This window comes from Coregonus clupeaformis, chromosome 10 (genome assembly GCF_020615455.1).
Source record: "Coregonus clupeaformis isolate EN_2021a chromosome 10, ASM2061545v1, whole genome shotgun sequence".
Lineage (NCBI taxonomy): Eukaryota > Metazoa > Chordata > Actinopteri > Salmoniformes > Salmonidae > Coregonus > Coregonus clupeaformis.
The window spans coordinates 7,825,599-7,838,020 of record NC_059201.1 but is presented as its reverse complement, the minus strand read 5'-3'; the positions used below and the strand labels follow the sequence as shown (position 1 = coordinate 7,838,020).

The 12,422-nt window shown below is 41.5% G+C and overlaps 1 protein-coding gene across 1 annotated transcript in view; it reads right to left on the bottom strand.

Annotated features, from left to right (window-relative positions):
* Positions 1 to 12,422, bottom strand: part of LOC121574923 (metabotropic glutamate receptor 4-like) — a 126,056-nt gene that overhangs the window by 64,539 nt on the left and 49,095 nt on the right. The window contains exons 2-4 of the mRNA XM_045222838.1: positions 11,971 to 12,106; positions 11,091 to 11,245; positions 5,445 to 5,585 (exon numbers count right to left, since the gene is read on the bottom strand). Coding sequence (XP_045078773.1) covers positions 5,445 to 5,585; positions 11,091 to 11,245; positions 11,971 to 12,106 — 432 coding nt within the window. The remainder of the gene's footprint in view (positions 1 to 5,444; positions 5,586 to 11,090; positions 11,246 to 11,970; positions 12,107 to 12,422) is intronic.

Genomic DNA, 12,422 nt, shown 5'->3' with positions numbered 1-12,422 from the left:
CTCTGGTTGCACATTTAACATGCTGGTAGAAATTAGGTAGAACGGATTTAAGTTTCCCTGCATTAAAGTCCCCGGCCACTAGGAGCGCTGCATCTGGATGAGCGTTTTCCTGTTGATTTATGGCATTATACAACTAACTCATTCAGTGCAATCTTAATGCCAGCATTGGTTTGTGGTGGTAAATAGACAGCTATGAAAAATATAGATGAAAACTCTCTTGGTAAATAGTGTGGTCTACAGCTTATCATAAGATACTCTACCTCAGGCGAGCAAAACCTTGAGACTTCCTTAGTATTTGATTTTGTACACCAGCTGTTGTTTACAAATATACACAGACCGCCACCCCTTGTCTTACCGGAGTCAGCCGTTCAATCCTGCCGATGTAGCGTATAGCCCGCTTGCTGTATGTTATCCATGTCGTCGTTCAGCCATGACTCGGTAAAACATAAGATATTACAGTTTTTATTGTCCCGTTGGTAGGATAACCGTAATCGTAGGTCATCCAATTTGTTCTCCAATGATTGAAGATTGGCTAATAGGATTGATGGGAGCGGCAGTTTACTCGCTCGCCGTCGGATCCTTACAAGGCACCCCGACCTACGTCCACGATATCTCCGTCTCTTCCTCATGCGAATGACAGAGATTTGGGCCTTGTCGGGTGTCTGTAGGATATCCTTCGCGGCCGCCTCGTTGAAGAAAAAATATTCGTCCAATACGAGGTGAGTAATCGCTGTCCTGATATCCAGAAGCTCTTTTTGGTTATAAGAGACGATGGCAGAAACATTATGTACAAAATAAATTACAAATAATGCGGAAAAACACACATAATAGTACAATTGGTTAGAGGGCTGTAAAACGGCAGCCATCTTCTCCGGTGCTGTTCTTCTAGGCTATGTGGTAAAGGAGTCAATGGAACGCAGACCGTTGGCACACATTCAACAATTCTGATCAAACAAAGTGGATATTCGTCAAATCCGTCATGATTTATGTATTTTAGGCACACAATGTGGTTACTTAAGTCCGATTTGGAAATATTGTGCTTTCTTCGCTGCATAACATTTAGAAGTTGTCCCTTTTCAGGTTTAGAAGAAGTTACTCCTAAATGCTAACTCCCATTCGAATACAGAAATCGTTGGTGGTAGTCAAAGTAGTTTTTAACTGTAGTGCGGTGGATTGGTGACGATGATGTGAACATGTGTTGGGGTTGACAACCATAGAAATATTATCAGCTGATTTTTACCTCAACATAGTGTGAAATACACATATAAACAATAGCCTAGATGTAGGGTAATTTTGCTGGGGGGCAATGAGGAGATTCGGGATTTTTCCCCCATGGCCCTTTCCCCCACACGTTTCCATGGCAATTCCATTGTTTTGGTCGAGTTGGATTGACCTCTTTACCGCATCTATGCATCAAGAGTGGCGCAGTGGTCTATGCATCACTGAGTGGCGCAGTGGTCTAAGGCGCCGCATCGCAGTGCTAACTGCGCCGCATCGCATGCTAACTGTGCCACTAGAGATCCTGGTTCAAATCCAGGCTCTGTCGCAGCCGGCCGCGACCGGGAGACTCATGGGCGGCGCACAATTGGCCCAGCGTCGTCCAGGGTAGGGGAGGGAATGGCCGGCAGGGATGTATTTCAGTTGATAGAGCATGGCGTTTGCAACGCCAGGGTTGTGGGTTTGATTCCCACGGGGGGCCAGTATAAAAAATATAAAATATGTATTCACTAACTGTAAGTCGCTCTGGATAAGAGCGTCTGCTAAATGACTAAAATGTAAAGACCAATCTATCTCAGTGTGTAACGTTCATGCATGGATGAGTTGTTGAGTCAATGAGCTGGTAAGTCAAGGTTGATTTCCCAGTCCTCTAACCCTTCCTCCTCCAGGTCCCTCTAGTGAATGAAGTCATCAAGCAAGCTTAGTTCAACATTAAAAGCAATGTGAAAGAGACTGACACAAAGCCTGTCTTTCAGTTTGAACTTTATACAGTGGGGGAAAAAAGTATTTAGTCTGCCACCAATTGTGCAAGTTCTCCACTTAAAAAGATGAGAGAGGCCTGTAATTTTCATCATAGGTACACGTCAACTATGACAGACAAATTGAGGAAAAAAATCCAGAAAATCACATTGTAGGATTTTTTATGAATTTATTTGCAAATTATGGTGGAAAATAAGTATTTGGTCACCTACAAACAAGCAAGATTTCTGGCTCTCACAGACCTGTAACTTCTTCTTTAAGAGGCTCCTCTGTCCTCCACTCGTTACCTGTATTAATGGCACCTGTTTGAACTTGTTATCAGTATAAAAGACACCTGTCCACAACCTCAAACAGTCACACTCCAAACTCCACTATGGCCAAGACCAAAGAGCTGTCAAAGGACACCAGAAACAAAATTGTAGACCTGCACCAGGCTGGGAAGACTGAATCTGCAATATTTTTTATTTTTTTTAAGCAGCTTGGTTTGAAGAAATCAACTGTGGGAGCAATTATTAGGAAATGGAAGACATAAAAGACCACTGATAATCTCCCTCGATCTGGGGCTCCACGCAAGATCTCACCCGTGGGGTCAAAATGATCACAAGAACGGTGAGCAAAAATCCCAGAACCACACGGGGGGACCTAGTGAATGACCTGCAGAGAGCTGGGACCAAAGTAACAAAGCCTACCATCAGTAACACACTACGCCGCCAGGGACTCAAATCCTGCAGTGCTAGACGTGTCCCCCTGCTTAAGCCAGTACATGTCCAGGCCCATCTGAAGTTTGCTAGAGTGCATTTGGATGATCCAGAAGAGGATTGGGAGAATGTCATATGGTCAGATGAAACCAAAATATAACTTTTTGGTAAAAACTCAACTCGTCGTGTTTGGAGGACAAAGAATGCTGAGTTGCATCCAAAGAACACCATACCTACTGTGAAGCATGGGGGGTGGAAACATCATGCTTTGGGGCTGTTTTTTCTGCAAAGGGACCAGGACGACTGATCCGTGTAAAGGAAAGAATGAATGGGGCCATGTATCGTGAGATTTTGAGTGAAAACCTCCTTCCATCAGCAAGGGCATTGAAGTTGAAACGTGGCTGGGTCTTTCAGCATGACAATGATCCCAAACACACCGCCCGGGCAACGAAGGAGTGGCTTCGTAAGAAGCATTTCAAGGTCCTGGAGTGGCCTAGCCAGTCTCCAGATCTCAACCCCATAGAAAATCTTTGGAGGGAGTTGAAAGTCTGTGTTGCCCAGCGACAGCCCCAAAACATCACTGCTCTAGAGGAGATCTGCATGGAGGAATGGGCCAAAATACCAGCAAGAGTGTGTGAAAACCTTGTGAAGACTTACAGAAAACGTTTGACCTGTGTCATTGCCAACAAAGGGTATCTAACAAAGTATTGAGAAACTTTTGTTATGACCAAATACTTATTTTCCACCATAATTTGCAAATAAATTCATAAAAAATCCTACAATGTGATTTTCTGGATATTTTTTCTTCTCATTTTGTCTGTCATAGTTGACGTGTACCTATGATGAAAATTACAGGCCTCTCTCATCTTTTTAAGTGGGAGAACTTGCACAACCCCTACTCAGATCGTTCAGCTTATTGCTAACTTGTCATAGTGGAAATTACACATTTTAGAAACCTTTTTAAACCTTGAATACACTACAATTTGCATTTATTGCTGCACAGGAAAATTATCTGTGACAATAGTGATCAAATTAAGATGACAGATCTATTGCTATATCCTTGGCTTTCTGGCAGGGTTTTTTCTTCTCCCAGATCTTTTCTTCACACAAAGCCAGTTTATCCATGAAAAAGAGCTGCAGTAGACAGTGGCACTGAGAGGATGTGACTGGCATTAGTCTTCTGTTTAGATGGACGACATTGATCTGTTGAAATCTTATTTTTTCATATTTCTCCCAATAGATACCGAAGACATGTCTCCTTACTGAACTCACAACATTTTTAATTGATGATTTTTTCATTACTGGCGTGGGTGAGGAGAGATGTCCTCTAGTTTCCAGTTGGATGCCTTGCTACACTCCCAGAAACAGCAGTGCTAGTCTAAGGACTTAAACCCCATACAGTACCTAATAGAAAACAAAAAGGGAGGAGATTATTTTGTAAGTGCAGCTTTTGCCAGTTTTGTAATATATTGCGAGAACTTGATTGCTGTTCCATGTAGCAGTGTGATTAAACAAACACACAATGACAATGTATTTCCTTTGTTGGCTTCTACTAAAAGCCAATTAGAACATGACTATGAATTATGCTCGCTTCATGAATTTTAAGGATGTACATTTTCTACATGTGAATGCCTATTATATGATACAGTATTTAGTGTTCCTTCATACACTGTATTTATGTCAGTAACTGCATTTTATTATTGAATGATTCTTCACGAAACCAAAGACAAAAAATAGACTATGATTTGGGGGATTTTCACGAAATGTAATCCATAGAATAGTCATTTTGAGGAAGGATTGTTGATATATATATTTGACATTTGTATCTAAAAGCATACTTGAGAAATAATTAATCAAAGTTGGCATATTTATGACATTTTTGGACTTACCCAGGCCTCCTTTAAGACTCCATTATGTTTCATCTGCTACAAAGCAAGTGCTACAAAGCAAAAATAGCTGTAATATGAGTAGTATTTTGATTTCAATAAACAATAAATTAATGAAAATAAAAAACACTTGATTTGGCAAATTTTTCAATATATTGTTGAACATAATATACTCTACGGACATATCAAAGTTAAAGAGTGTGCAAGCGGTAAGGTTTAATATGACACACATTTTTGCTTTGTAATACCTACAGATGAAACATTATGGAGTCTTAAATATGCCAACTTTGATTAATTATTTCTCAATTATGCTTTTAAATACAAATGTCAAATATATTTCAACAATCCAACCTCCAAAGGACTATTCTAAGAATTATATTTTGTGAAAATTCCCAAAATCATGTTCATTTTTTGTATTTTTTGGGGGGGAATAACTAAATTGTTGTTTTCACATGCTTTGACACAGTGATTGCCATTATATATGAACATATGTCAACGGAAATCACAACAGGCATAATTTGATTTTAAACCCGTAGGGAATAACGAGACCTGCTACTACCCTGTTCTGTTGCCATCTCCAGGTGGGAGGACAGTCGAACAGTCTACTCAGCCGAAACACACAGCCCTAGTAATACCTCATCACAAGGATTTTTTATCTAGCTAATGTTGTACCTATAGCTTTAACTGGTTTACACAATTGTGTCATGTATCATAAGCCATGGGCCACATCTGTTATGTTCTATGATAAGGACAGAGGGTTTTCCTGGTTCAGTCACATGGTCAGGAAAACGGCTGTTTCTATCTGTGAAACTTAACCATTTTCTAAAGGTAGTTGAGATCAGCATAGTTGCAATGTTAAGAAAGGAAAGGAGAATTGTCTTACTTGTACATTTCTTCAACCCGGACCCTTTCTTCAAAGCGTGTCGGCTCAGCTTGCAGGCAAAGTTGTTCTCCCAGAACTCAGCAAACCAGATATTCCTCCTGTTGTTCTCCAGTGTGCGGCTGATGAAGAAACGATCAAACCCTGGAAGAGATCGATCAGATCATTGTCATCGTCAGTGCACTCACTCTGGCAACAGTGTCCTTGCCAACACGGTTATTGACATGTGGTAGAATGTAGTTACATGCTCTATAATGGAGCATTTGGGTAACAATTTTAACTACGTTTTTTACAGGGTGGGCATTACTTTAACAGTGAGTGTATTGATAATGGCTGATTGTGTTATGGACCAGAGTTTTGGCTTGGCTGGCAGACTGACTGGATAATGACAGAGGTTTGGACAAGGGGACTGACGCTAGCACAGGACAGTAAATGCTTTATAATTTACAAAAGCTTATCGGGCTTGGAAGTGTCCTGTGTTTTTTTTTTTTTTTAGGGGGTAGATCAGCCATGAAGTAAAGGCCTAACCGTTGTTGTTCACTAGTTTACTCCAATTAGGGAAGGGATGGTGGGGTTGGAAAGTAATAAAGGGATATATATATATTTTTAAAGGATATGTATGTATATACAGTGGGGAGAACAAGTATTTGATACACTGCCGATTTTGCAGGTTTTCCTACTTACAAAGCATCTAGAGGTCTGTAATTTTTATCATAGGTACACTTCAACTGTGAGAGACGGAATCTAAAACAAAAATCCAGAAAATCACATTGTATGATTTTTAAGTAATTAATTTGCATTTTATTGCATGACATAAGTATTTGATCACCTACCAACCAGTAAGAATTCTGGCTCTCACAGACCTGTTCGTTTTTCTTTAAGAAGCCCTCCTGTTCTCCACTCATTACCTGTATTAACTGCACCTGTTTTAACTCGTTAACTGTATAAAAGACACCTGTCCACACACTCAATCAAACAGACTCCAACCTCTCCACAATGGCCAAGACCAGAGAGCTATGTAAGGACATCAGGGCTACAATTGTAGACCTGCACAAGGCTGGGATGGGCTACAGGACAATAGGCAAGCAGCTTGGTGAGAAGGCAACAACTGTTGGCGCAATTATTAGAAAATGGAAGAAGTTCAAGATGACGGTCAATCACCCTCAGTCTGGGGCTCCATACAAGATCTCACCTTGTGGGGCATCAATGATCATGAGGAAGGTGAGGGATCAGCCCAGAACTATACGGCAGGACCTGGTCAATGACCTGAAGAGAGCTGGGACCACAGTCTCAAAGAAAACCATTAGTAACACACTACGCCGTCATGGATTAAAATCCTGCAGCGCACGCAAGGTCCCCCTGCTCAAGCCAGAGCATGTCCAGGCCCGTCTGAAGTTTGCCAATGACCATCTGGATGATCCAGAGGAGGAATGGGAGAAGGTAATGTGGTCTGATGAGACAAAAATAGAGCTTTTTGGTCTAAACTCCACTCGCCGTGTTTGGAGGAAAAAGAAGGATGAGTACAACCCCAAGAACACCATCCCAACCGTGAAGTATGGAGGTGGAAACATCATTCTTTGGGGATGATTTTCTGCAAAGGGGACAGGACGACTGCACCGTATTGAGGGGAGGATGGATGGGGCCATGTATCGCGTGATCTTGGCAAACTACCTCCTTCTCTCAGTAAGAGCATTGAAGATGGGTCGTGGCTGGGTCTTCCAGCATGACAACAACCCAAAACACACAGCCAGGGCAACTAAGGAGTGGCTCCGTAAGAAGCATCTCAAGGTCCTGGAGTGGCCTAGCCAGTCTCCAGACCTGAACCCAATAGAAAATCTTTGGAGGGAGCTGAAAGTCCGTATTGCCCAGCGACAGCCCCGAAACCTGAAGGATCTGGAGAAGGTCTGTATGGAGGAGTGGGCCAAAATCCCTGCTGCAGTGTGTGCAAACCTGGTCAAGACCTACAGGAAACGTATGATCTCTGTAATTGCAAACAAATGTTTCTGTACCAAATATTAAGTTCTGCTTTTCTGATGTATCAAATACTTATGTCATGCAATAAAATGCAAATTAATTACTTAAATATCATACAATGTGATTTTCTGGATTTTTGTTTTAGATTCCGTCTCTCACAGTTGAAGTGTACCTATGATAAAAATACAGACCTCTACATGTTTTGTAAGTAGGAAAACCTGCAAAATCGGCAGTGTATCAAATACTTGTTCTCCCCACTGTATGTATGTATGTGTATATATATATATATATATATATATATACAGTGGGGGAAAAAAAGTATTTAGTCAGCCACCAATTGTGCAAGTTCTCCCACTTAAAAAGATGAGAGAGGCCTGTAATTTTCATCATTGGTACACGTCAACTATGACAGACAACTTGAGAATTTTTTTTCCAGAAAATCACATTGTAGGATTTTTAATGAATTTATTTGCAAATCATGGTGGAAAATAAGTATTTGGTCACCTACAAACAAGCAAGATTTCTGGCTCTCACAGACCTGTAACTTCTTCTTTAAGAGGCTCCTCTGTCCTCCACTCGTTACCTGTATTAATGGCACCTGTTTGAACTTGTTATCAGTATAAAAGACACCTGTCCACAACCTCAAACAGTCACACTCCAAACTCCACTATGGCCAAGACCAAAGAGCTGTCAAAGGACACCAGAAAAAAAGTGTAGACCTGCACCAGGCTGGGAAGACTGAATCTGCAATAGGTAAGCAGCTTGGTCTGAAGAAATCAACTGTGGGAGCAATTATTAGGAAATGGAAGACATACAAGACCACTGATAATCTCCCTCGATCTGGGGCTCCAAGCAAGATCTCACCCCGTGGGGGTCAAAATGATCACAAGAACGGTGAGCAAAAAATCCCAGAACCACATGGGAGGACCTAGTGAATGACCTGCAGAGAGCTGGGACCAAAGTAACAAAGCCTACCATCAGTAACACACTACGCCGCCAGGGACTCAAATCCTGCAGTGCAAGACGTGTCCCCCTGCTTAAGCCAGTACATGTCCAGGCCCGTCTAAAGTTTGCTAGAGTGCATTTGGATGATCCAGAAGAGGATTGGGAGAATGTCATATAGTCAGATGAAACCAAAATAGAACTTTTTGGTAAAAACTCAACTCGTCGTGTTTGGAGGACAAAGGATGCTGAGTTGCATCCAAAGAACACCATACCTACTGTGAAGCATGAGGGTGGAAACATCATGCTTTGGGGCTGTTTTTCTGCAAAGGGACCAGGGCGACTGATCCGTGTAAAGGAAAGAATGAATGGGGCCATGTATCGTGAGATTTTCAGTGAAAACCTCCTTCCATCAGCAAGGGCATTGAAGATTAAACGTGGCTGGGTCTTTCAGCATGACAATGATCCCAAACACACCGCCCGGGCAACGAAGGAGTGGCTTCGTAAGAAGCATTTCAAGGTCCTGGAGTGGCCTAGCCAGTCTCCTGATCTCAACCCCATAGAAAATCTTTGGAGGGAGTTGAAAGTCTGTGTTGCCCAGCGACAGCCCCAAAACATCACTGCTCTAGAGGAGATCTGCATGGAGGAATGGGCCAAAATACCAGCAACAGTGTGTGAAAACCTTGTGAAGACTTACAGAAAACGTTTGACCTGTGTCATTGCCAACAAAGGGTATCTAACAAAGTATTGAGAAACTTTTGTTATTGACCAAATACTTATTTTCCCCCATAATTTGCAAATAAATTCATAAAAAATCCTACAATGTGATTTTCTGGATTTTCTTTTCTCATTTTGTCTGTCATAGTTGACGTGTACCTATGATGAAAAATTACAGGCCTCTCTCATCTTTTTAAGTGGGAGAACTTGCACAATTGGTGGCTGACTAAATACTTTTTTTCCCCACTGTATATATATATATATATATATATATATATATATATATATATATATATATATATGTATGTATGTGTATATATATACAGTGAGGGGAAAAAAGTATTTGATCCCCTGCTGATTTTGTACGTTTGCCCACTGACAAAGACATGATCAGTCTATAATAGGTTTATTTGAACAGTGAGAGACAGAATAACAACAAAATAATCCAGAAAAACGCATGTCAAAAATGTTATAAATTGATTTGCATTTTAATGAGGGAAATAAGTATTTGACCCCTCTGCAAAACATTACTTAGTACTTGGTGGAAAAACTCTTTTTGGCGCTCTCCAAGGATGTCATGGACAAGATTGTAGACCTACACAAGGCTGGAATGGGCTACAAGACCATTGGCAAGCAACTTGGTGAGAAGGTGACAACAGAATAACTGTCAATCTCCCTCGGCCTGGGGCTCCATGCAAGATCTCACCCCGTGGAGTTGCAATGATCATGAGAATGGTGAGGAATCAGCCCAGAACTACACGGGAGGATCTTGTCAATGATCTCAAGGCAGCTGGGACCATAGTTACCAAGAAAACAATTGGTAACACACTACGCCGTGAAGGACTTAAATCGTGCAGCGCCCGCAAGGTCCCCCTGCTCAAGAAAGCACATATACAGGGCCGTCTGAAGTTTGCCAATGAACATCTGAATGATTCAGAAGAGAACTGGGTGAAAGTGTAATGGTCAGATGAGACCAAAATGGAGCTCTTTGGCATCAACTCAACTCGCCATGTTTGGAGGAGGAGGAATGCTGCCTATGACCCCAAGAACACCATCCCCACCGTCAAACATGGAGGTAGAAACATTATGCTTTGGGGGTGTTTTTCTGCTAAGGGCACAGGACAACTTCACCGCATCAAAGGGACGATGGACGGGGCCATGTACCGTCAAATCTTGGGTGAGAACCTCCTTCCCTCAGCCAGGGCATTGAAAATGGGTCGTGGATGGGTATTCCAGCATGACAATGACCCAAAACACACGGCCAAGGCAACAAAGGAGTGGCTCAAGAAGAAGCACATTAAGGTGCTGGAGTGGCCTAGCCAGTCTCCAGACCTTAATCCCATAGAAAATCAGTGGAGGGAGCTGAAGGTTCGAGTTGCCAAACGTCAGCCTCGAAACCTTAATGACTTGGAGAAGATCTGCAAAGAGGAGTGGGACAAAATCTCTCCTGAGATGTGTGCAAACCTGGTGGCCAACTACAAGAAACGTCTGACCTCTGTGATAGCCAACAAGGGTTTTGCCACCAAGTACTAAGTCATGTTTTGCAAAGGGGTCAAATACTTATTTCCCTCATTAAAATGCAAATCAATTTCTAACATTTTTGACATGTGTTTTTCTGGACTTTTTTGTTGTTATTCTGTCTCTCACTGTTCAAATAAACCTACCATTAAAATTATAGACTGATAATTTCTTTGTCTGTGGGCAAACGTACAAAATCAGCAGGGGATCAAATACTTTTTTCCCTCACTGTAATTTATCTCAATCCCTTTATCCTTGTACATTTAGGGAAAGTTACACAAGATCTACCAATCAATCAAGCGATCAATCAATCAAATCAATCAAATCAACCAATCTAAAAGTTGATCGCAGCAACCTAAAAACATTATTTGTTCCCCCCAACAATTAATTAATCAAGCAAGAAATCATTCAGTCAATCAACCAATCAACCAAATCAATCAATCAGCCAATCTAAAAGTTAATCCCAGCAACCTTAAACATGTCTCCGTTCCCCCTCACCTCTGATGGACTGGCGTTTGGGCAGGATGGTGACTGCTCCCTCTGCCATATCCTCCTGGTGTAACACTGGAGAGATCTTTGAGCCCCAGCTGTCTGAGCCCACCCAAATGAAATGGCCAGTCTGGTTGGCCTTCTTGGCTGCTTGGAGTAGACGCCTGGTACAAGTGGATAAACACATTTAGCTACCAGTAATACATGTGATATTTTGGTAACACTTTCTATGAACCAACTGTTTGGGCAATACTGCATTAAGAACTACACAAACAACAGTGACTGAACACAGTCATTCTTACATCTGTCCTATCCATAGTGAAGGTGAAAACTAATTTGGATTCTATTGTATTGGTCTGGCTGGTCTGCCTAATACAAAATGTGATGTGTATGTATGGTCTGGTGTGTTGTGTGCCCAGAGAAATCATTTACGAGCAAATGTTAACAATAGATCTATAGCAAATACTTTCTCCAGGTTTTTTTGTTTTTCACCTGAGTTTGCTAAAGCAGGCTTATGGCTACATTAGTCATCCGAAGCTGATTGCACAGCGGTTGGTAACACTGACTAATTTAAGGACAACGAAAGGCTAAACGATTAAGATAATTTCCAAGTTTATCCTGTTGTTACTAAGATAATGTGAGGAAGCATATTAACATGAGTTACCGACGGCGAATCTAAAAGGGTGAATTATGATAGCGTTCACCAAAAGAACATGTACAAGTAATCCATAATGCATAATTTAAATGTCAAGCTTTTTATTTCCACCGATTGACTCTTCTCCCTTTGATTGATAATATTTCATGCTGCGTGTTTCTTATGATGAACATTTATATGATTTTAGTATATTTAATTTTCAACGTGTCAATGCTACGATGATAATACCCTTACCTGATATCATCCTCATTGGCAAAAATGATGACCACCCTTGCATTTGGGTTTTCTCTTAGTCTGCGGATGACCTTATCAAACTCTCCCGGTTTCGGCTCCCTGGGAATCTTGACCGACTGAGAGATGCACACACCTCCTACAACAGAGAGAGAGGAAATACACAGCAGTTGAGTGGCAGGTTAAGTACTGGATTGGAAGGTTTTCGCTTTTCACAGAAGCTTAACTTGAGCTATCAGTACACTCTTAGAAAAGGTGCTGCTATCTAGAACCTAAAAGGGTTCTTCGGCTGTCCCCATAGAAGAACCATTGAAGAACACTTTTTGGTTCCAGGTAGAACCCTTTTGGATTCCATTTAGAACCGTTTCTACAGAGGGTTCTACATTAACCCTTTTTTCTAAGAGTGTGGATCACCAGTAAGTGCAAAACTCTCAACAACATTGTTCTCTCTGAGG